Raw genomic sequence first — 24824 nt, 5'->3', positions numbered from 1 at the left:
AAGCATCTGCCCCTCAATCCTGATACATACAGCCTGTGAGGCACTCGTACCTGGCCCTGACTCTCTTTCTAACCTCTCTTGTATGACTCTCTCCTTGCTCACTGTGCTCCAGCCGCTTGGGTGCATGCAGAATTCTTTACTGCCTTTTGTAGCGCTTTGTGGAAGGACATTCCCTGCCCCTGAAATCTCCCTGAATCTGAGTAACTGCTCATCAAGGTCTTGGTTGAATTGTCACCTCCTATGAGAAGGCTTCCCTGACCATCCTAACAACAGCTCCCCTTTTAGGCTCTTTCAAAGCCCTCTGTTTTGCTCCGTTATGGTATTTATCACCATTTGTAACATATATTTGTTAGTTTACTTCTTTATTGTCTCTTTCTCTCATTAGACTCCATTACGGAGGGTGTCTTTCTGATTCTCTCATCTATAAAACACATGAAGTTTTCTCTGGGCTACATATCACTTTGTGCCTTGTATATAGTAAAGAAGCTCACAAAATATTTGCTTTTAAAAAATACATATCAGTATACTTCACCTTTATCTGATCTCTTGTCTCATTAACTAGGTCAGGGGTTGGCAAAGTTTGTAAAGAGTCAAAGGGTAAATATTTGAGACTTTATCATTTTTGTTGCATATTCTTCTCATCCCTCCTCAACAACCCTTTAAAAACATAAAAAGCATTCTCAGCTCGAGGGCGATATAAAAATAGACTGAGGGTAGAGTTTGGCCCATAGGTTGTAGGCAGTCAACCCTTGTGTAGACTCCAACTGTCTTAAGGTCAAGCCTGAGTTACTTACTTATATCTTCTGGGACATAGCACAATACTGAGCACGCAGCAGGTTCTCCATAGACGCAGAACTCAGTTGCATTGGGCTAAACTGATTGGGTTAGGCATAGAGGAGAAATGAAATCGAACACCTCAGTCAGATTTGGTCTAACAGGTATTTTGCCGGGGAGAGAAGGCCTGTGGTCCAAGCTGAATGACTCAAAGGGTCATTTACAGGGATTACAGGTAATGGGAAAAGACAGCTTCTCATTCTGTTACAATCTTAATACCCTCTGCTTCCAAGCAGCAACCCTGTGACCTTAGGCAGCTGCCCTCCGTCTAGTGTGGCTCACAGGGGCCCAAGAAAGAGTCAATTTTCCCCAGTGGTTACTTTTGTTCTGCATTACTATGCCTTGGTCTCTGGTTCCCTTGTCACCCAGCATTCTGAAAAGCTGCTGGTTTAAAGACAGCATCTACCTCCAGAGGTACAAACAGCTTGACAAATACAGAATTACTTATTTAACCACTACAGATTATTCTTAGATGGTGACCAGGAAACCATTCTGAAAACAGTGTCTGAATGAGAGCAAGTACTTGCTCTTGTGTGGTTCCAAATCTTGTGATATACTGATCTAGATGAAGGAAGGAAAGAAGGAATAAATGGATAAAAATACTCCCTGGCCATAATTATGGCCACAGCTCCCACTCCTGGAACCACCAGAATGCCAGGAAGTTGCAGTGTCTCCTGAGAGATCCCAGAATGTGTACAATGTTTTCCCCTAGGGCATTTTTGCTTCTGCACCCTGGCAAAGTCTGAGGTCAGAGCCACTGGCCTCAAGAGAACAGTGCCTCTTTCCTGTAGCATCCAAAAGGCTCAGAATTACTGCCAGCACCTATCCTCTCAAAAGTCTTCTTCCCAGGCCTGGGCAGATCAGAGACATTATTTCATGTCCTGCCAGCTCTTCAATCTCCAAGGAGTAGTGGGCCAGCCACAGAAAACTGGCTCCATCTCTAGGCACTTCTTTCTTTTTCATGTTCTTGGGGTCTCAGAATAATTCACTGCAATGTTCTAGCATTAAGTCTCTGCCACTCCATATTCAACTCCCATCTTCATGGCAAGAACAAAAACAACAAGTGGTCCCTTGTGGGTTATAACCTAGCAAGTAGGTGTTTCCCAAAGAAGATGCTTAACAGTATGACTGAATAAAATGCATTACCTAATCAAGCTTGGTGTGCTGCAGTCCATAGGGTCACAAAGAGTAGGACAGGACTTAGCGACTGAACAACCAAGTTTCACTCTGATGATGTAGCAAGCCCTACATTTTAGATATAAGAAGAAAAAAGGGTGGAAATAATTTATTTAAAGACAGGCTGTGAGTTAATGATGGAGTAGTAAATAGCATCAAAGTCCCTTGATTCTGCATAAGATCTTGTCCCTTGTCTGCGTAAGATCTTATCTGCCAAAGAGCCAAGAATGTGGCCATGATGCTAAGAACAGGGAGCACATGGGCTGGGAAAGAAAGGAGTAACAGCCTGAGGAAACACTTTGGAAAGAGTTAATTAAACAAACCTCGAGGTCCCTGTACCTGCTCTAATGAGTGTCTGGGGGTTCTGTTTCTGAAGAAGTAATCAAAACTAAATGAAACTGTAACTTTGAAAATATGACTCTGGGACTTAGTTCTGCACGTCTGACAAAGGAAGGTAGAGAAGGAGCTGTAAGAAATACTGGACACTGTTCCATGCAGAAAATATTCTTTGGGGAACAGACCTTCCTAAGGAACAAGAATTGCTTAACACTGAGCATACTGAGCAGACAGCTAACAGGAACTGAGAGGTGGACGCTCTTTTATCTCTGAACACCTCTCCTGCCAGCAGCACCACAGCAGCCATCCTTGAGTCCCATGTGGGAAAAACAGCGAGAAAGATCAGTGCCAAGGATTTATTTTTTCCATATATCTGATATGACCTGACATCATCTTTTTTGATGATGCTCCTTGGAAGAAAAGCTATGACAAACCTAGAGAGCATGTTAAAAAGCAGAGACATCACTTTGTTGACAAAAGTCTGTATAGTTAAAGCTATGATTTTTCCAGTAGTCATGTATAGATGTGAGAGTTGGACCATAAAGAACGCTGAGTGCCAAAGAATTTATACTTTCGAACTTTGGTGCTGGAGAAGATTCTTCAGAGTCCCTTGGACTACAAGGAGATCAAATCAGTCAATCCTAAAGGAAATCAACCCTGAATATTCACTGAAAGGACTGATGCTGAAGCTAAAGCTCTAATACTTTGGTCACCTGGTGGGAAGAGCTGACTTACTGGGAAAGACTGATGCTGGGAAAGCATGAAGGCAGGTGGAGAAGGAGGCAACAGAGGATAAGATGGTTGGATGGCATCAAAGACTCAGTGGACATGAGTCTGGGCAAACTCTGGAAGACTGTGAAGGACAGGGAAGCCTGGCTTGCAAAGAGTTGGATACATACAACTTAGCAACTGAACAACATCTTTTTTGAAAGTGGAATCATGGCCAGGAGACAGACTGTTGAGATTTCATGCCACTTTGGGATGAAAAAACTGGTTGAAGCAGTCATCTAATTTACTGTTTCTAACTGTCTCTCCATGTGTCCTTCCTTCTGTGTCCTTCTCTCACAGCTCCTCTGGGATGCCTCTGCCCACAGCCACCACCATTCGTGGCAGGTTACAGACCCCTCTTGCTGAGCCGGCCTAGAGGAAACACACCAGACTAATCTCCCAGGCAGCTGTCCAGGGTCATGAAAGACAAACCAAGCATACACTCAGGACCTGGGGTCAGATTACCAAGCTAGAAACAGAATCACAGAATCACAGGATCAAGATGGTGGGGCAAAGCAGACATGGCAAATAGGAAGTGAGATCTCAGAAAGGAATTAACACTCAGAACAGAAAACCAAAGCTGTGATACATAAGGTCAGAATCAAAAGTGAGAGCTGGACGCACTAGTATACAGCTCAGCTGGGTAGGGCCACAGAGATGGTGAGCAAAGAGAAGAGTGCCAGGAGGCCTTGACTGGGACTTCCTCTCCCACCTGGTCCTGTATGGCAGGATAAGCTCCGTCTGCTGATGTCTCTACAGGACTTAACAACCCGATCCCCAGTGACATAAGAGGAGACTAAAGCAGGGGGAGGCTTGTCCCAGCAATCTGAACAAGGTCATATAATTAGTTGGAGGCACACCCAAGATGAAAACCTTCACCTCTCCAACTCTGCTTTTCTGTGCATATGTAGACAATATGCTTGCACTTTTCAGATGCATTTGAAATGATGCTCCCATGTAAGACTAGTTATATGGAGTAGAAGCTCCATATGAAGCACTGCCTGGCAAGGCAGTTATTATTGGGAAGTACCTTAAGCCAGCAGTCCTCAACGTTTTTGGCACCAGGGGCCAGTTTCATGGAAGGCAATTTTTCCATGGACTGGGGGCAGGGAGGAGATGGTTTGAGGATGATTCAAGTGCATTACATTTATTGTGTGCTGTATTTCTAATCTAATGTCATCACTGATCTAACAGGAGGGATTGGCCCATGGATTGGAGGTTGGGAACCCCTGCCTTAAAAAGTAAGAATGATAACCAAATGATCAAGGCACTACACTTTGAGTAATCTTGAAAGTTTTGAGGTCTGAATCTGGAAAGACACTTAGAAATCTCTTTAGGATGCATGCATGCTAAGTTGCTTCAGTCGTGTCTGATTCTTTGCAACCCTATGGACTGTAGCCCACCAGGTTCCTCTGTTCAGGAGATTCTCCAGGCAAGAATACTGGAGTGCATGGCCATGCCCTCCTCCAGGGCATCTTCCTGATCCAGGGATCAAACCTGCGTCTCTTACGTCTCCTGCATTAACAGGTGGGTTCTTTACCACTAGCGCCACTGGGGAAGATCCCTCTCTAGCATAGGGTTTCTTAAATTCAGCACTACTGACACTGTAGACTCAATAACTTTTTGCTTTAGGGACCTACCCTATGCACTGTAGGATGTTTAACAGCATCTCTGACCTCTACCCACTGATGCCAGTAACAACAAAGCCACCCCTGGTCCCCTAACCATCATGACAAACAAAAATGTTTCCAGACATTACCAAACATCCCCCAAGTAGCAAATTATACCTGGTTGAGATCATGCAGTAAATATGCTTATGCTAAAGTAAAATGAACCAAGTCAGGACACTAAAGGCTGTTATATTCATTATTACATGTGGTTTAGTGCATTCAAAAATGTATGTTGACATGCTAATAGCAAAAGTATACTCACTGTGTACAAGGAAACAAAAATCTTTCCACATCAGCAACAGAGTGAGTTTTGTAAAGCCTTCTGCATCATATTCCACGACACCCCTAAGTAATAAAAACACACACAGACAAAAAACTCTCATAAAAACAAGGTATCAAAGAGATGGAACCAAGTAGAGAATGTATTCATAAAGCAAGGTTATTGAATCCGAGATACATTTAAAACAAGTGAGTGTTACCACAGGAAGGATGTGGGATTTGGAATGAAAGCATCTAGGTTTGAGTTACAGCTTTACTATCTATTATGACCTCTGGCAAATCACTTAGCCTGTGGAGCCTCAGTTTCCTTATCTGTAAAACAAATACAATCACATGTGCAAATTTCATCATGGAGTTGTGAAAAACAAGTAAGGCCACCCATAAAATGGTTAGATGGTATCACTGACTCAGTGGACATGAGTTTGAGCAAACTCCAGGAGATGATGAAGGACAGGGAAGCCTGGCATGCTACAGATCATGGGGTTGCAGAGAGCTGGACATGACTTAGTGACAGAACAACAATAACAATCCACAAAATACTATGCAAATGTTAGTCACTAGTGATGAGCAAAAGGACAAATGAAGAAGTCAGGGCAGCAAAGACCCCAGGTCTATACAGTGATTGTCCAGTCTCACTTTCATTCAGGTACTGAACAGTCACAAGCAATGACAGTATGACTAAGTTCAGGATTATAGATGACTATCTTCCAAAGTACTTGGCATCCTTTCTCTTGTGTCCCCTGATCTTCCCCACTGGGCTCAAGACAAAGTAGCAACGTTAGCAGGGTGGACGTGGGGTTCAGATGGGAGATGCACACCTCCTGTGTCAAAGGAGAACAGTCCCTGAACACAGAAGGGCCTAGACTGAATTCTGATGGGCTCCTCTCCCCCATTTCCCTCTGGAGCTGAGTGTACAGGGGGCGACACCACCATAATGTACCAATATTAACCACACAGAGAGGACAAGTATAACTTTCTCTCTCATCCATATAAGGAGACCTTTGCTGTCCTTAGAAATGCGTTCTCCCTGGCTGAGTCAGGCTAAACAGACCATTAATACTGATGGCCTCTAGGTTTAAGTAGGAAGCAACAGGTGACCCCACTGTGAAGGTAAAGGAACTGAAGCACTGAAGGTTGAATGATTTGCTCAAAGACTGTTGACACATCATTAAAGTCTGCTGACAAGTCAACAACTTTATTCAACAGTTTGTATTTCTTTTATGGGTATGTAATTTACTCAATATTACAACACTGATATCTAAACTTTTTAGACCCTGCACCCCATAAGCAAAAACAAGCACTGACAGAATCCTTCTCATTATGCATATAGTACAGTATATAGTAGTATTTGTATATGATTTTGTAGTTGTAGACAACTACTACTATATTATATGTGTAATAAAACACAAAAATGTACACACATAGAATGAGATTTAAAAACAATTGTTAACAAGTGTAAATGCAATTTTTCACCCTTTTCTTGAATACCAATGAAGTGAGGGGAGGCACATGCCCCTGAGGTACACACACCCTGCTTTGCAGGTCACTGGGCTAACATCTTCATTTCCAGTAACATACACAAAAAATAATCTTACTCAAAAATGAGAAGACTAACAGAGTTATTTATTAAGCACTGTTCATATCATAAGTACTTTCTCAAAATGCTCATAAAGAAAGCTGAAAAATACCTTAAGTGTTAAGAGACTCATGACTCATTAACAGTTATGCTGTTTAGATATTGTTACTCTATTTTGGCGATATGAGAAATTCCACAATGGATAATGAGAACATTTCTTAAAATTGTCTTGAGGAGTCAGAAATTTTCTTTTAATTATGCCACATTTGTAAAATTATATCCCAACCTTATTTTTTATTTCATCTTCTCTTTCCTTTTATCTTAATTTCTTCAGTTACTAATTTAAAATTTTAATATACACACCTTCTCTGGAATGAGGTGGGAGGTAACGAGAGCACTAAAATGCTAGTGCTTAGGCAGAGTGTGCTCCACCTTTTAAAGAGACTGTGAGGAAAATGCAACCACCCACCACCCCCCAAGCTAAGCCCTGAGTGGGAGGTTGATAAGGGCTCTGCCACCATTAAGGAAACAGCTGCAGAGCAGCCAGCAGGGGCCACATGAAGGAAAGGGCCAGAGTATAGGGTGGGTGGTCAGAGGAGACGCCCACCCTGGAACTGCAGCTACACACTGCCCTCCTCCCTCGCAGGGCCTTCTTCCAACATACTAATCCCAAGTGTGAGTCATGGCGCTGGGGTCTAAAGTCAGATTTCCTTCCCAAATCTCTGTGGCCCTGTGGGGAGTGGGAGTCCTGTCAGGAGACCTGAGTTCTGAGGAACAGGGTTCTTGCCCCAGTTCTCTCTGAGAATTCCACAGGTGACTGAACTGGTCAAGTTTTGTAGGCTTTCTTTCGTAGAATGTGCCAGGAATGCCCACCTGGCTCACCTCATGACCACTATGAGATGACGGAGGTGAAAGTGCTGTGTAGACTGTAAAGAGCACAAGAAGCAGCAGGTGTGACAACCACTTTTACTGTGGTGTTTGGGGCTAGTTATGTGGCTGCTCCAGGGAAGACAGTTGACTCTATTTGCCAAACAATGCTGAAAAAAGTGTCTTTCTGGGAGCGTTAGTATGAGTAACACACCAGGAAGAACCAAAATAGCACTGAAAGGTATCATATAGAAGAACTAAGTGCTATTTTCTTCACTGAGCCCTCCCCTTAGGGTCACTAGGATGTGAGGGCATCACTGATTTAAGGTCTTAATGAAGAACTTACGTGCCAAAGTGGCTGAGGAAGGCAGCAATATACTCTCTTCTTTTGTGATAGCCTTGAATCACATACTGCACCTGGAATACAAACCCACAGCTGAGTACAGTAGGGAATTATTAAATGCTTTATCACGTAAAATTTCCAAGATTCACAGAAGTAGAATAGTAAAACGAACACCCGTATTGCCACACCTATCTTCAATAACTGTGAATATTTTGTCTAGTTGCTTTATCTAGCCATCTACCTATCTATCAACCTGTCAATCAATCTTGCTGAAATGTTTCAGAGGAAATTAGAGACATCATGACAGTGTGCCCCTGAACACTTCAGCATGCATCTCTGAAAAACAAGACAGTTTCCTACACAATCACAATACTGTTATCACACTCAACAAAATTTAGTAATTCATTCTCTGAATTTATTTAGTACCCTGACAATTTTCCAAACTTCCCAACTGTCCCCAAAATACGTTTGGAAAAAAGCAAGGATATAAACAGGGATCAGGCATTTAATCTAGAAAGTCTTTTACTATAGAATAATAGTAGCTCCTGGGATGTGAGTGTGAGAGCCTAATACTGACTTTTCAGAGATTGGGCTGTCTTATCCTGCATTCTAGGCTCTCCGATGGTTTCCTTCCTTTTTTCTCTACCTTCTCCATTTCCTATGAATTGGAAGTTAGAGCTAAAGGTGTGATTAGATCCAGGTTAAACACTTTTGGCAAGAAAACTTCCTAGGTGATACTGAGTTTGATCACTGGTTAAGGTGATGTCAGCCAAACCACAGTACTGTAAGGGAATGGTTCCCTTTTGCCGGAGTGAATAATCCAGGGGTACACTCCTCGAAGCATGGGAAGATCAAGTTCCCTAGTGGTTTTAGTATCTGTTGGAGATCCTTGTCTGAATCAATTACTTCAACTGAGGCCTGAAAAATGGTATGTTTGTATTTTCTCATTCTATCTCATTTAACAGCTGGCATCCTCCATAAAGAAGAGTTTCCTCTCATCAAATGGGTCTATTTGGTTATCTTGAACTACAAATCCTATTGAAAAGGACAGTAATGCTCAATTATTTCTTTTTAGGTTTGTAACATTCAGAATAAGGAGTGTTACAACAGGCGATTTTATTTTGCCTTTTTATATTTCCTTCTTAACACCAAGTGACAGTTTCTATAAAAAAAATCGTGAACTCATTAAGCTAGGCATCTGAAAGTTAGTCATTTACCCATCAGTTTCTAATGCAGAAATACATTTCTTATAAAATGTCTTTATAATGGCTGAAAGAAACAGTGGGAGAAAAAGACCCCCCAAATAGTTTATATTGGCTGTAGCCACACTGAGTCTCCATGCATAACAAAAGCTCAAGATAAAGTGCTTGAAATAACCTTGACACAATTGGTACTGATAGCCATTTGTACCCTTTAAAAGTAAAACAATTCTATTTATATAATAGGGGTTTTATGTCAACTTATAAAAACAGTGCTTGCTTTGCGGGCTTAAGGCAGGATCAGAAATGTTATTTTGGGGAAAGAAAAACAGATGATAAGTTTGCTTAAGTGGCTTTGTTTAAAAAGGGGATGAAAACAGTTCTGTATACTTGATTTTAAAAACAGAAAACCATTTTAACAGAAACCCACAACAAAACTGGCTATAAAGATAGATTCCAATGCAATTATGGAAATTCATTTGAAGAGATTGTTTCTAAAAGCAGCCCATACTGTCCTCATTTGTAGCAAGCAGAAGAACATCAATTTCGAAACACAAGTGAAATTAATGAAAGGGAACCAGATAAGAAAAACTGACTGATTCTTGTATTTCTGGGAAAATGGTATTACAATTTTTTTTGAGGAGAATGTATGACTAGAAATTAATCTCAATTGGAGAGCTTTAAAAAGGCTTTTCTTCTCAGTTCTGGAAGACCAAATTTGGATTTTTCTCTATAATACTGGGACACAGATTTGAAGGCAGTGTAAAATCTACACTGTAAGTAAGAATGCTGTCCTCCGATCAGTTTTGTGGGAGGGCAGGGGCTGGGGGAATCTGGTCCAATGAACAGCAACCACGCCATGAGAGTTAAACACCCTAGAATCTGTGCCAAGCCCACAGACTGCAGAGTTGCCAGATTTTAGTTCCTTTGACATTTAAAAAATAATACTGAAGACTTTGAAATATTATTATATTTCTAAAGTATTTTCTATACAGAGATGAGCTATCTTTTGAATGAAAGAGACAAACAAAAGATTTATTTTCCAAGCCATTGTGAACAAGTCAACAGAAGCAAAGAAAATAGGATTTGCGGAATTAAGCAAACTAAGTCCATGTGGGAGAAGAAAGAAAGTCAGTATTGTCTGGACTAATAGCTCGAGTTTTTAGCTAAATAAACTGGCTGGACATTAACAAGTATATTCTATACTTGCAGAAATACCTGATAAGACCCAATAGTGTAAGTTTAGTTACTTGCCAGTGTAAAGGCTCACTAACGCAGCTAAGGAAAAGCTCTAAATAATCTCGCTATAATCTGGCTATAAGCCAAGCTAACCTGGAAATCCTGTCCCAACAAGCAGGACTTTGGCAAACTGTTCCTGGGCATGACAGGAAGAATCAGGAACCAACTATTAAAACATGCTGTACAGAAAAGCAGAAAGAGATGAGAGCTGCTCGACAGAATCACTGTGATATTAACTAGTGGCAAACACATACACACATAATAATTGGGAAATGAAAGAGTTCAAAATTTTTAAGCCATAAGAAGGTTTAAACCATAAGAAGAAGCAAAAACTTAGGGCATAATGGAAATTCAAGAATGAGAAGATAAAAGTTTAAAAGATGAAGAACCTAAGCAGACATTTCTTCAGAGAAGACATACAGATGGCCGATGAACACATTAAAAAATGCTCAACATCACTCATTATTGGAGAAATGCAAATCAAAACTACAATAAGGTATCACCTCACACCGGTTAGAATGGCCATCATCAAAAAAAAAAAAAAAAAATCCACAAATAGTAAATGCTGGAGAGGGTATGAAGAAAAGAGAACCCTTTTTGCACTGTTGGTGGGAATGTAAATTGATACTGCCACCATGAAGAACAGTATGGAGATTCCTTAAAAAACTAGGAATAAAATTACCATATGATCCAGCATCCCCACTAATGGGCAGATACCCTGAGAAAACCATAATTGAAAAAGACACATGTACCCCAATGTTCACTGCAGTACTATTTAGAATAGCCAAGACATGGAAGCAACCTAGATGTCCATCAACAGGTGAATGGATAAAGAAGTTGTAGTATACATATACAATGGAATATTACTCAGCCATAAAAAGGAACACATTTGAGTCAGTTCTAGTAAAGTAGAAGAACCTAGAGCCTGTTATACAAAGTAAAGTAAGTCAGAAAAACAAGTATTGCATATTAATGCATATATATGAAATCTAGAAAAATGGTACCTATTTGCAGGGCAGGAATAGAGACAGAGACATAGAGAACAGACTTGTGGACACAGTGAGAGGAGAGGGGGGCCAATTGAGAGAGTAGCATCGAAACATGTGCATTACCACATGTAAAACAGATAGCTAGTGGGAAATTGCGTATAACACAGGTAGCTTAACCCAGTGCCTATGACAACCCAGAGGGGTGAGTTAGTGGGGGAGGTGGGAGGGAGGTTCTTGAGGGAGGGGACATACATATACTTATGGCTGATTCAAGTTTTTGTATGGTAGAAAACAACACATTGTAAAGCAATTATCCTCCAATTTTAAAAAAAGATGAAGATAAGACTGGAACAGGGAGGTCAGAATCCTTAGAAAAGGAAGGAGGGCAAACAAAGTGGGAGAGAAACTGATGAAATCTAATTCATAGCAGGAAAGGCCATGTCAGATCGAGGTTGAAACTAAGATGGGGTGGAGAGGATGGTGTCTTGCACCATGATGCTGGGAAAATGACACTGGATGAAGGAGCCTTACAAGGCTGGGGAGGCAGGGGACTTGCTTTTACCTTGTTGGTGAGCAGGTGGCACACTTGGGGAACATAATCAATGAGACAGCCTCCTCCTGGAAAAGCCGGGATATGAAGAGCCGAGGAGCCGCCAAGTGCACTGAAAGGACAAGAGTATAGTGGATACATCTCTTAGGGCTCAAGCAACTTACGAGACATTCCCAACACACTTGGTTTCTCTTGTCCAAGTCTGCCCACCAACTGCCTGAATCAATGATGGTGAAACTAGGTGCTTCACTTTATGATTCCATTTCTATATTTTAATCCATTTTGTTACAGCAGCATGTTCACATTACACATAACTAACAACTAACGATAAATGACAACTCATGATCCTATCACAAAAGAACAGATAAGCAAATTTTGACTGGCACAGGTAAATGTCTTACCAACACGAATGGGTTACACCTGTTACTGAAACACAGACTTTTATACTCTTGATTATGCCCAATTCATAATTGAGCCAAGCAAAGATATATCATTCATTAAATGCTGAATTGATGTGCCGGTGTGATAGAGAACCAAAGGGACTAGTTCTGCAGCTCACTAGCTTGGCTGCCTTGAGCAGCCTCATTGGAATTTAGTTTTCTCTTTCTTGTGAGTGAAGTGAGAAAAAGTCACTCAGTCGTGTCTGACTCTTTTGCACCCCCATGGATTGTAGCCTGCCAGGCTCCTCTGGCCATGGGGTTTTCCAGGCAAGTATACTGGAGTGGGTTGCCATTTCCTTCTCCAGGGGATCTTCCCAACCAAGGGATCGAACTCACGTCTCCTGCATTACAGGTAGATTCTTTACCACTGAGCCATGTGAAGCAGGTGTTGAGAGAAGGGGATGCAGTCTCCTGGGGGTTAGGCAGCCCAGGCAGGTTTTGTAAATAAATGCAGAGAACCAGGTAGCGACTGGAGATTTTGCACACAATGGGAAGGGCTCCCACTGCTCAGCCTCAGCTGGTTTCTAATACGTAGGAACACACGCCTGGTCTTATCAGATCCTAATTTTGCAACTGAAGCCAGAAATCCAGATGATTTAAGCTCTCAATTTTTAAATGGTGTTAAGCAGTTAAGCATTTTCTGAAATACTGGTCCGGAGTCTGTGGGCCAATATGGGTAGAAAGTGTGCAACTAAAAAAAAAACTAAAAAAAAAAAAAAAAAAAAAAGAAAGTGTGCAACTAATCACAGTCAACACTGATATTCGATTCATCTAAACAAGAAGGGACAGTAAAAAATCATCAATCCAAGCACTAAGACACACTGCTGATCTCGAGACAGTTTCCAGAACTTTCCTGGAGATTCTCTTTTCAGCTTAAATTAACTGGCATAAAATTATTAAGAAAATCGTTCAGAACCTTATAGCATGCATTTTTTATATCATCCTTAATCTTGATTTCATCTTTTTTCCTACTCTTCTTTGGTCCTAATTTGTTTTTCTTACTTGAATTTTATTTTAATGTATATATTTCTATAACTCCCTTAAACCATTTCTTTAAGACAAAAAGGATATAAAAAGACCCCTCAATCCCTTAATGCTGTGATTATTCATTATCCAAGTCCCCACCGTAATGAGACTGTAAATGGAAACAAAACATTTCACAATAACAGTCTGGAAAATCATTCTCAAATAGTTTAGAGCAGAGAGACTCAGTCTAGAGTTTGTGGTCTTCCCTGCTGGCTCAGTGGTAAAGAATCAGTCTGCAGTGCAGGAGATGCGTGTTTGATACCTGGGTCAGGAAGAACCCTGGAGGAGGAAATGGCAACCCACTCCAGCATTCTTGCCTGGAAAATCCCAAGGACAGAGGAGTCTGGTGGGCTACCATCCACAGGGTCATAAAGAGTCAGACACGACTGAAGTGACTGAGCGCGCGTGCGCGCGCGCGCACACACACACGCACACACACACACACACACACACACACACACACACACACACAGACAGAGTTTGTGGTACAAGGAACAATATCTGTAACTAGCCAAAGGACTCCAGGACCAGTCTGTCTCTCTGTTGACTACAGATTTCTGAAATTAATTTTTTTAGGTAAAAATGAATATTATGTTTATTTATGGGAATGAGAAATCCCAAGAAACAAAATTCCAGGTGATGCGAGTAACTCAATACAGAGTGGAAAGATTCGCTGTTTCCTTACCCTACTCAGAAGATAAGTAAAACACACAACTCTGACAACTGAGAAGATTCTGAGACAGTGTTTGACTAAGTATGACATTAATGAATCACGTACACCCTGCAACTACACAGAATTAGCAAGAACATCACTTCCATTTGCTACTCTCAGAGTAGACACTAGACGAGAAAGCTAGGAAGAAAGCTAGGAAAATTCCTGTGACTTTCTGTGAACTAGAGGAAGGCTTTCTGTTTCCTCTTATGTATGCAAAAGTACACAGAGGGTGCGCATCTCACTCCAAGGGTCTAATGGTTCCATCAGGATGGAAAACTGATTAAGAAGAAAATTTTACATTACGAGAACAAATCCAGTATCTATAGCCTGTGGTTTTTGGTGAAATATCTGCATAACAGAATACTAAGATCCAGGTTTCTCATAGGTTACTTAGAGAAACAATCTTTAGCATAATAAACCGCACCCCCCAAAATGATTTGGACAGTTCCCTGGAATTGATAGCAATGGACTTTGAGCTGTATAAAATACTACAGAATAAGTTTTAAATCATTCACTATATTGAATACAATGAGTAAAAACTGTGTGTGAAAAGTCAACTTGAATCTCCCTCTCTACTTCTGAGATACAGCCATTAAACAAAAATTACCTATAATAACAGCAAGAAGCAGAGGTCTGGAGAAACCCGAAGGCCGGCTGCTCGGCTGCCAGGGCCATCTCTCCGCACCCTGCTTCTGTGATTATCAAGAACTAACCCTGGTCGCTAGGTGCTTTCCCATTATCTAATTGAACCCTCTCTACAACTCAACGAGGTGGAAATCATCCCTGTGATTTTACAAGTGAAGAAATTGAGGCTCAGAGAGCAGAAGAAACTTCCCTGCAGTCACACAACCGGGAAATAGTACAGCTGGGATCTGAATTCAGGGAAGCCTGTTGCTGGTGTCCAGGCTGCTGCGACTGCTGAATTATGCACCTCCCTGGGGAGGGGGTGTGTGTGCTAAGTCACTTCAGTTGTGTCTGACTCTTCGCCACCCCATGAACTGTAGCCTGCCAGGCTACTCTGTCCATGGGATTTCCTAGGCAAGAATACTGGAGTGGGTTGCCCTGCCCTCCTCCAGTGGATCTTTCCGACCTAAGGATCAAACCCATGTCTCTTACATCTTCTGCATTAGCAGGTAGGTTCTTTACCACTATGCCACCCCAGCAGGGGTGGAGTATAATCTTGAAAGGGCTGCAAGAATGGAAAGACACACTGGGGATGACTACCAGTGAGCAGGGTCAGGATTTCAATGAGGTTATAGCAGCAGCAAAGGACTTCTAGAAGCACTCAGACCACCACGGAAGCACAGTGATGCACAGCTCATCTCCTTTTACAACTTCCACATGGCAGCAGGGCAAGCATTCCTCCTGACTGTCTTCACACCCAGATGGTCAAACAACCAGATTCACTGCATCTCGGATGTGATGCACCAACCACTGTCATGTTCAACTGTGAATGACTTAGCTGTGCAGGGGAAGGAAGCTTCAATGTGTGAAGCACTTCAGATACTACAAAGGATTGCTTTAAATGAGAGCTGATTTCTTAACGGACACTTGCCGCACTCTTTATTTAACTCAGTAGTTTTTCAGCCTGTGAGAGTTCTGAACCTGACTTCCAGCATTGCATGCTGATAAGTGCTGCTGATTCATGTATAAATATCCGCCTCATGGGTAAATATTTAACAGGCTTGCTATAGCCTGAATGCTGCCCTGATCGTGCTGAATAAACAAAGTCAAGTGCCATGAAATAAAAGAGCTATTATGTTTTCAAAGGGTGCAAGATGGAGGAGGTAAGGCCTTGTGATCTCAAGTCCTTTAATATTCATGAATCAAAAAATACCGTGCTGAGCGTGTACAAGAGAAAACTCTCTCTCTGCAGGCATGCCCAGCCTCACTCAGCTCTTCTCAGGAATGCAGGGCTGGCTGGCGAAAAGCCGGGCCTCGCTAACCCACTCCATGGCTGAGTAGGGGCTGGGGACAGGGTGACGGGGAGATGAAAGGGACCACTGGGGCTGTAGACTCTTCTGATCTCTGGAGCGGTTCAGGGAGAAAGCTGGGTTAAAAGATGGAGAAACTGAATTGGTGTGGCAGGGTCTCAGGCTGAACTTGAGAGGAGAGGGTGAAAAGGGCTGCTTTGATGAGAAAGCATCTTCTATCTCCTTATGGGCTGCAATGAAACACGAAACTAGCTGATTATTCTTAGAATTGAAACTGAGTCCATGGATAGAAATGAGAAGGACAAGGCCAGAGCTGGAGAAACCTTTCCAGCGGTGGAGGTGAACAGACCCAAAGGTAGCCAGAAAAACAGTTCCAAGTCTGTCCTCCTTGGGTTCTAAAAGTCAAATACAAGAACTGTCTATGTACTAATATTATTGTTTCCATGCAAATACAGCTAACTGAGCCTCTGTGGACCTTGCTCTGTCTGCAAATATTCAAAATGTCTCTAATATTGAAGACTTGACTTGGCTACAGTCGATAGCATAAGGAAATATTTTGGGGCATTCTGACCTGGAAAAAGGCAGGCAATCAGCCTGTCTGCAAGCTTGACTTGGGATAATGGGTTTTAACCCATTATGAAATAGTAACTCCCCCCTCTTCCTGTGGGGCCTTACCTTATTGGCCAAATAAAAATGAAGAAAACGTGATTTAGCACTGGAGAAAACCAGAAGGGCCACTGATTTTCAACTGCAGTTCTTGCTTCTATCAAATCTGCTCTCTTTGGTCCTTCTTCACTTTCCCCTGAGTACAGTGGGGATACTACTACTCTCAAAAAGACCCATCTCTCTCAAGGGTTAAAGTAACAATTAGAGTTACACTAATATGAAAATAGCACCACACACTCCAAGAGAGATGTTATGCTAAAATGCCTCTTATGTGAGTATTTCACGTCCAGGGTTATGTCAAGTCATGGTCAGGGATGCGTGAAGCGGTCTTGGGGTCTCATTTTTGCCTTTGAACCCGGTTCTGAGGGACAGGAAGTTGACCTGGTTGCCTCCTCCACAGTAAGGTTCAGGGGAGTGTGAGGGTGAAGCATGAAAATGGAGAACTTCAAGGATGATAGAAGGACCCAGCCGCCACTGGCCTCCAAGTTAAGAGAAATCCTAAAGAAAGGTGAGCCTTCAATTCAATCCAATAAACATGAACTATATGCCTAAATCTCTTTCTGGACTTGAGTTTTCCATTCTGAATACAAGACTCAGGCACCACTGTTAACTCCTTTCAAGGTAGAGAAATGCCAGGGACCTCAAGAATCTAGGGCACTCTATAATGAGAGAGTATGTTTCTTGGTAGCCTGCCAGGAAAGCCATTACAATAAAACAAAAGTCACTGTTATTTATTGAGTATCCACTTTTGCCAGGCACTCTACTAAATGTTTCATTAGCTCGAAACTGCCCAAGAATTCTGCCAGGTAGATCTAATTAGCCCAACTTACAGATCAGGAAACTGAGATTCTAAGAGTCTAAGTATCTTGTCCAAGATTATGCAGCAAGTAAGTTGCAGGGTTTGAATCCGAGTCTCTCTGGTTCCAAAGCCTGTGCCCTTCTTTAGAAATTTTTTCATAAGAAGGATGGTGTGGAATTTCTAAAACTCTAATCTCTACTAATCCCTACCTATATACTGAAACAGTAGCAGAAGTGGCTGAAATTATCCTTAGAAAACCTTCATCCATGAAATTCATCACCTTGTTATCCCACTTTTTCTTAAGATATCATGTCACCAGATATTAACTGGGTAGGATAAAGAAAAATCATATGTAGTTTCCAAAAGTACAAATACTACACTAAGCAAAGAGTCTGGGTTTTTGTTGTTGTTGTTGTTTTCCTAACTGGATTTTCTGTTTCTTAGTAAAGCATTTTCTACAGCTGTTGTTAGCCACTGTCTCATTTTATAGATTCAGCTTTGAATCTTACTTAAAGGCCCTTACTTAAGAGCCTCTCCACCCCTCAGTTAAACAAAATCAGAGTTTAATTCAAAATACTGAAAATCTCAATGACTATAACAGGGGAATAAAATAATATAACAGGAAAATAAAAGATCAGAATGACAAGTTAAGTTTATAAGTAGGAGAAAATCCAGGGAGTCACACTGGATGAGAGGTTCACTGAGACACGGATGTGGGCCTGGCTGTATTCCATTTGTGTACCTGATCAAAAAGTTCCACCAAACATGCCTCATGGCATAAAATCAGGTCTTATTATTCCATTTGTTGTTTTCCATTTGTTGTTTCCCATTTTTTAAGGGACATATAAAAATGGAAATGTTCTGAGACAGGGTGAGTAGGATTAAACACTCAGAAAACGTTCCTATTTGGAGCAAAGTCTAAAGAAGTTGAAATTGCTAAGTTAAATTACCTAGAAGGTTATAGAGTTATTAAATAGAGTAATTTTAAAAGGTGTAGGCATACTATAATGATCAAATTTGAATCAGGTAGTCTTTACTAGACCTGGGTTTGATTCCTGGGTTGGGAAGATCCCCTGGAGGAGGGCATGGAAACCCACTCCAGTATTCTTGCCTGGAGAATCCCCATTTACAGAGGAGCCTGAAGGGCTACAGTCCATAGGGTCACAAAGAGTCACACATGGCAGAGCGAAAAAGCACATACACATTCTTTGCTTAGTCGCAGTATAAAAGAAGAGAATTTAAAAGGCAATATCGGGGGTTTAGTTGGTAAAATGAATTCTCCACAGAATGGAGTGGTGAATAACAGTTCCATTTATGAAGCTTTATGTGTAATATTAGGCACTATACTGAGTGCTTTACATGAATGATATCATTTCTTCTTCTCATCAATCTACAAGAGAGGTGCTGTCCTGTTTTACAGATGAGAAGGCTAGAGCTTAGAGAAGCCACATAACCCTCCTTGAAGTCATACAGGTGGTAAAATGGCAGTATGTGCATGCTAAGTTGCTTTAGTTTTGTCTGATTCCTTGCGACCCCATGGACTGTAGCCCACCAGGCTCCTCTCCTCTGTCCATGGAATTTTCTAGGCAAGAATACTGGAGAGGATGGCCATTTTGGCATCTAAATCTAGGTCTCTCTGACCTCAGTCTACCACTCTTAGGTCTTCACTGATCACTTCTGTGACTACTGAATCCTGATCTGCAGGCCTGACATCCGGTTCCATGTGTGCCAGGTCCATCAGGTTCCTTCCGGCCTGGGTGTCTTCAGGCAGATGCCTGGGCTGACTGAGCCCTGAGCCAGTGCCAGGAACACTCATTAAACTTATGTAGGTACCTGAAGTTGAAGCGGTTAGGGATGTTTTCAACATCAAATGAACTGTTAGAAACTCTGAAGGCCAGAAGACTTGATGGGCACTTTCCAGGAGAGAGGAGGGGAAATGCAAGCAAGGAAACTTTATACTTCAAGAAATACAAAAGATGAGAATATTTTAATTGCAAACACAGTCTGTCTAATGACATGAACACTAACCAAGTTTTTGTTCAGAAATGTGTTTAAGTTTGTTAACATCTCAGAAAAGCCTTTAAGGGACAATCTTAACAGATGTCCACCATCAGGATTTTGTTAGCATGTGGAAAAGCATTTAAAGTAAGCCCTGGAAAACAACAATGAACTTAGCAGATGTTCTATTAAGATCTGGTATGAACTACTTATAATGATGCCTGGCCACGCAAGACATGAACAGGCAAAGGGAAGGAAAAACTTTTTTCCCTCTTACTGTATCTTGATCCCTGGCCTGTTACCTGCAGTATGATTCCATCACAATTTCTCAAACCCTAGTCATTAGGAATGAGTGAATTTGTTATTTACAACATTGAGACTCCAATGAATGACTTTACTGTTCTGCTACTACACAGGTAGAGGTTGTTCTTCCTATGAGTTACTTTTGAAACATACTTACTGAGAAAAATCAATACATATCAAATATATCAAATCATTACATTGTACACTGTAAATATCTTACATTTTAATTTGTCAATTATACTTCAATAAAGCTGGAAAAAAATCAATGCATATAATAGTTACCCTAGACTAAACCCACAAGCATTTTTGTAACTCTCTCCTCCTCACTGTACACAGGTTTTAATCATGGACAAAAGAAGAGGAAAAAACTACCATCTGTCTGATCAGGGTAGAGAAACTTATCCACTTGATTCCTGTTTGTCGGTATTCACTGAAGGTTCAGGCCTATGAATGGGCCTCCCAGGTGGTTCAGATGGTAAAGAATCCACCTGCAATGCAGGAGACCCAGGTTGGACCCCTGGGTCAGGAAGATCCCCCGGAGGAGGAAATGGCAACCCACTCCAGTATTCTTGCCTAGAGAATCCCCATGATTGGAGGAGCCTGGTGGGCTACAGCCCAAAGAGGTGCAAAAAGTTGGACATGACTGAACGACTAGGCACACATGCTATAAGCCTATAAACAGCATAAATGACTTCACACACACAGCACTGGTCTCTGCGCTCCAAGAGCTAACCTGTTGGAGCTGGAGCCTGGCTTTCACACACCAAGATTGAAAGGATACCAGAAGATGCAGTTAGTCAGGCTACTAGTACACAGCACTTTATAATTTGTTTCCAAAGTGCCCCTCATTTGGGTTTTTACAACAGTCATACATAGTAGGTGGGGCTTCCCAGGTGGCGCTAGTGGTAAAGAACCCGCCTGCCAATGTAGGAGACATAAGAAACACAGATTCAATCCCTGGGTTGGGAAGATCCCCTGGAGTAAGAAATGGCAACCTGCTTCAGTATTCATGCCTGGAAAATTCCATGAACAGAGGAGCCTGGTGAGCTACAGTCCATGGGACTGTGAAAGAGTTGGACACAACTGAGTGAGCACTACATAGTAGGTAACAAGTGTTAACTCACTGTAGAGATGCTAAGACAGAGGCTTGAGATGGATAATCTGTCCAAGGTTTAAGGCTGGCAATAGTCAAAGTGGGTTTGGAATCTTTCCTCTGCACTCTTTTCATGATTGCATAAGTATGATCTAAGGAGCCTGTTAATAACTCAGACACCCAAGGCCCACCCACAGAGAAGGTGACTGATTAAGCTGACCTGGTTCCCAGTGGATCAGGTGCAGGTGGTCCTCACACCCTGCCCTGTACCTCCCAAGGATGCACAACAGGGATGAGGATGGGAAGGCGTGTGGAAAAAGCAAATTTGCCTTCCATCCCCAAGGCATGACGTCACTATTTGAAAGGCAGTGTGGACAAGAGGAGAAGAAGAACACATGGATGTGCTCTCAAGGACTCAAAGTCTAGAATGGGAGAACAGACATTTATGGAAACAACTAGAAAAAGGTAATTACAGCTAAGTGCGTACATGGGCAAAATGAAGTCCAGTCACATGCAGGTAACCAAAAGGCAAAGCAAAGAGCTGTCAAATCGAGACTGCAGATGGAAGGAAGGAGGAAACATTCTACACAAGGTAAGGCACGTGATCAAAGACTAGGAACTCTAAGGACAGCAGGCTGTGGGGTCTGGACCACACCAAGCAGTTTTCTGCCCCAATGAGAAGAGCCTGTTTCATTCTTCAGGCTGCCTGGGATATCCACTGATCAAAGGGCACCTGCCCGGAGAGGGGATAAGAAGCTCTGATGTCCATCCTGAGGCATGCCAATGGTGAACTTGATGGAAAAGAAAATTCAAGGTTTAAAAAGAAGTTCTGTGTAGTTTTACAGTGAGAGACGTCCTGAAGAGAAGGAAGAGTCTGGGGTTTGAGCCTGAATCTCAGCCAGCTTCATTGCTTAACATAGCTCTTTTATACCCACAACTTCTAAATTTATACCGTTGCTAGACCTTCACTGAACTCAGGACTCATAGAGCCAACTGCCTACTCATCACCTCTACTTGGGTGTATAAAATGTACCTCAAACTTAACCTGCTCATCAGCAAACTGCCTGCAAAACCTACTGCTCCTGCTCTCCCATGTCAGCACATGCTAGCTCTAACCGATCGGCTCCTTAGACTCAGTCCAATCTAGCATAGCTTCTCGTCTGGATTCTTGCCTCCTTGGATATGCAAGTGTTGTTCCACCTCAGCACACATGCCTCAGTTCTTCCACTGTCCCCTCTGCCTTGCAGCTCTCTTCCCAGCTGTTTGCGGGGCTTCCTCACCTGTTTCAGGTCTTACTAAAACACTGCCTTCTCAGTAAAGCTTCCTCAACAACCTATTTAAAACAATCCACCTCCTTTTCCAGTAACCCCTCTTCTTTGTTTTACTTTGTTTACAGCACAGAGCTCCATAAAACACTTTGCATATTGTATTTGTTTACCATCTCCCCTCATTACCCTCCACTAGAATGTAAACTCCTCCAGAATGGGGATTATTTGTTTTGTTTACTGCTAAGACACCAGAAATAAGAATAAGACCACATCCATTGTATGCACTCAATAAATATTTGTGGCATTAAGGTTGAAAGAATAAAGAAAGACGAGAGTTTAATTTCTAAAATGGACATGAGAAGTCTGTAAATGTACCTATCTTTTCTGAAATAGTCACTGTGAAAAAGGAGGTTTTAAGGGTCGAGGACAGGGATTGGCAAACTTTCTCAGCAATGGGACAGGCAGTAAATAGCATTGGCCTTGCAGCCCTAAGATTTCTGTCAAAACTATTCAAGTCTGATGCTGTAGCAGGAAGAGAGTCAGACGAAATATGTAAATAAGTGTGCGCGGCTGTGTTCCCGTAAAATTTTATTTATGGATGCTTAAATGTGAATTTCACATAATTTTTACAAGTTATAAAATACTATTCTTTAAATGTTTTTCTAATCATTTAAAAAATGTACAAATCATTTGGAGCTCCCGGGCCATACAAAACAGGCTGCAGGCCAGATATGGCCAGGTCTGCTGTAGTTTGCTGACTCCTGAACTAGGATTAAAGGATCACTTGACAGTTCTACAGATGCTGAAGCTGAGGAAAATATCCAGGAATAAATACAGGCCAAAAGACCTAGATTAGATCAGCCAAAATGAAAAGCAGATCCTTTGGTCAAACCTCTCAGAAACTATATTCGATCAGCAGGTAAACCACAAGCATTTTCAGAAACTATATTCAATCAGCAGGTAAACCACAAGCATTAGCCTTTTTCAGGCAAGGGTGAGGTGAACATTAGGCAACTCGTGGACTGTGGGAGTTCTCATAATGATATTGGATTAGAACTGCAAGAGAGAGCTATTTATATGATCTCAAATGACGCTTGAGGCATATTCTGGTGCTTTTACTTCTATGCTAGGTGAAAAAGCTGCCTACAAAAGCCTTCCTCCTACCCGAAATACTAGCTGTTCGTTGGTGACTGATCCTCAGAAATATTAAGATGAATCATAGATGCTCTTTTCACAGTGCAAAGAGAGATAATTTTAAAACTCAGAAAATGTCACTTTGGGAAGTCACAAACCACACAACAGAAAGGCTGCCCAGCCTGAAAATTGTAAATAAATAAAATTCTGATTCTGCACGGAAGCTTTTTCCTCATCTAGATTCTAATGCTGTCCGAGGATTGGCCTCTGAGGGTGGCTGGTGTTAAAACGTGTTGATTCCCATAATCTGCTGATGGGAGGCAACCTCTGGTCCCCACCCTTCTTCCCTGGGGCCCTCCCAGGTTAACCCTGCAGTTCTTGGTAATGCAGGCACAGCATGCTCAGCCTTGACTTTCTCAAGCTGATTCTTCTCACCTGCAGGCAGCTCATGGCCACCCTGTCTACTGTGCCCGCCGGGGTTGGCCTGAAAGGCGCCAGCTGACAGCGTCTCAGCCTTTCCCTGAGCACGGGGAAAGGACTCCTGTGTTTCTTTCTGCTTCCTGCTTGGAGAGACAGGTATTTCTGTCTTTGATCCCTAAGCTCTGTTTTCTTTCTCCTGTTACTAAATGGTTCACTCCCTATCTCCCCTGCCCCCTGCCATCCCGCCCTTTTTGCAGCTTCATCATTTTTCCCATATTGCACCGTTTGGCACAGGAGAAGGAGGGAACCACATCAAATAAAGGAATGCAACCACAAAAGCTGCCTTGAGAAGCAAGGCCCCAGAGTCTTTTTTTCTTTCTCTTTTTTTTTTTTTTTTGCCAGTTTACCGTTTTTGGACTTGTTCTCCCATAATCAAATCCTCCCTGTCGTGTTAACAATGTGGTGGTGTGTCAATACATTGGAATTCTGCTTCAATCAGCGATCTGGAGCTTAATAGGAAAATGAAGCAACAAAATGTTGGTCTTACTGTTAACCTTAGGCAAGGCCTGTACTTAGGATCGGGATGTTGGCTTCTTGATGGTATGTGGGCCAAACCTTCAAAGTTTTGTGAGAGCTCAGGGTTGTCAGCAGAGCCCTCAAGCATTATTCAGGCATCCTTCTGCCGTTACAAGAGGGGCAGCCACTCCAAATACCACTGGTTGGAGCACGAAGTACCCCAAATTTTAGCAAGCTGAGTAAAGTTTGGGTTGAATTCGCATGCAGACATTGAAAATTCACATTCAGCTTACAGGCAATAGCAATTCTCAGGTCAGGCTCTCATGATACCTGCACTTATCACAAAAGGGCTTATGTAAAGTTAAAGTGGTTTTAAAAAAAAAACAATTAAAAACATGTGCCCAACACCCAAGCCATTTAGAGACAACAGTAAGGTGCCACAATCTCCAAACATTGGGAAGTCACTATCCCCTGTCCTCAGGATATATGTGTCATTACTGATGTGTAACCATAGCTGGCCAACAGTTGCATGCGATTCTGGTTAATGTTGGAAGTTCGTCTGTTCTTGAACATTATCTCTAGCATATTCGACATGAGCCATCCACAGACAAGCCACTAGGGAGTGACTGTCCACCTTCATATGCCCCACTATACCCAAGTGATGTGATACCCTCCAGAGATTCTTC

At 42.0% G+C, this 24824-nt stretch overlaps 1 protein-coding gene across 3 annotated transcripts in view; it reads right to left on the bottom strand.

The window, feature by feature from the left end:
• BABAM2 (BRISC and BRCA1 A complex member 2) overlaps nucleotides 1-24824 on the bottom strand; it is a 401843-nt gene that overhangs the window by 86720 nt on the left and 290299 nt on the right. For all 3 annotated transcript variants that reach the window (XM_043917462.1, XM_043917464.1, XM_043917463.1), the window contains exons 8-10: nucleotides 11839-11938; nucleotides 7853-7923; nucleotides 5047-5129 (exon numbers count right to left, since the gene is read on the bottom strand). In XM_043917462.1, the coding sequence (XP_043773397.1) occupies nucleotides 5047-5129; nucleotides 7853-7923; nucleotides 11839-11938 (254 nt within the window). The remainder of the gene's footprint in view (nucleotides 1-5046; nucleotides 5130-7852; nucleotides 7924-11838; nucleotides 11939-24824) is intronic.

This window comes from Cervus elaphus, chromosome 11, assembly GCF_910594005.1.
Source record: "Cervus elaphus chromosome 11, mCerEla1.1, whole genome shotgun sequence".
Lineage (NCBI taxonomy): Eukaryota > Metazoa > Chordata > Mammalia > Artiodactyla > Cervidae > Cervus > Cervus elaphus.
This window is presented reverse-complemented; position numbering and strand designations above follow the sequence as displayed.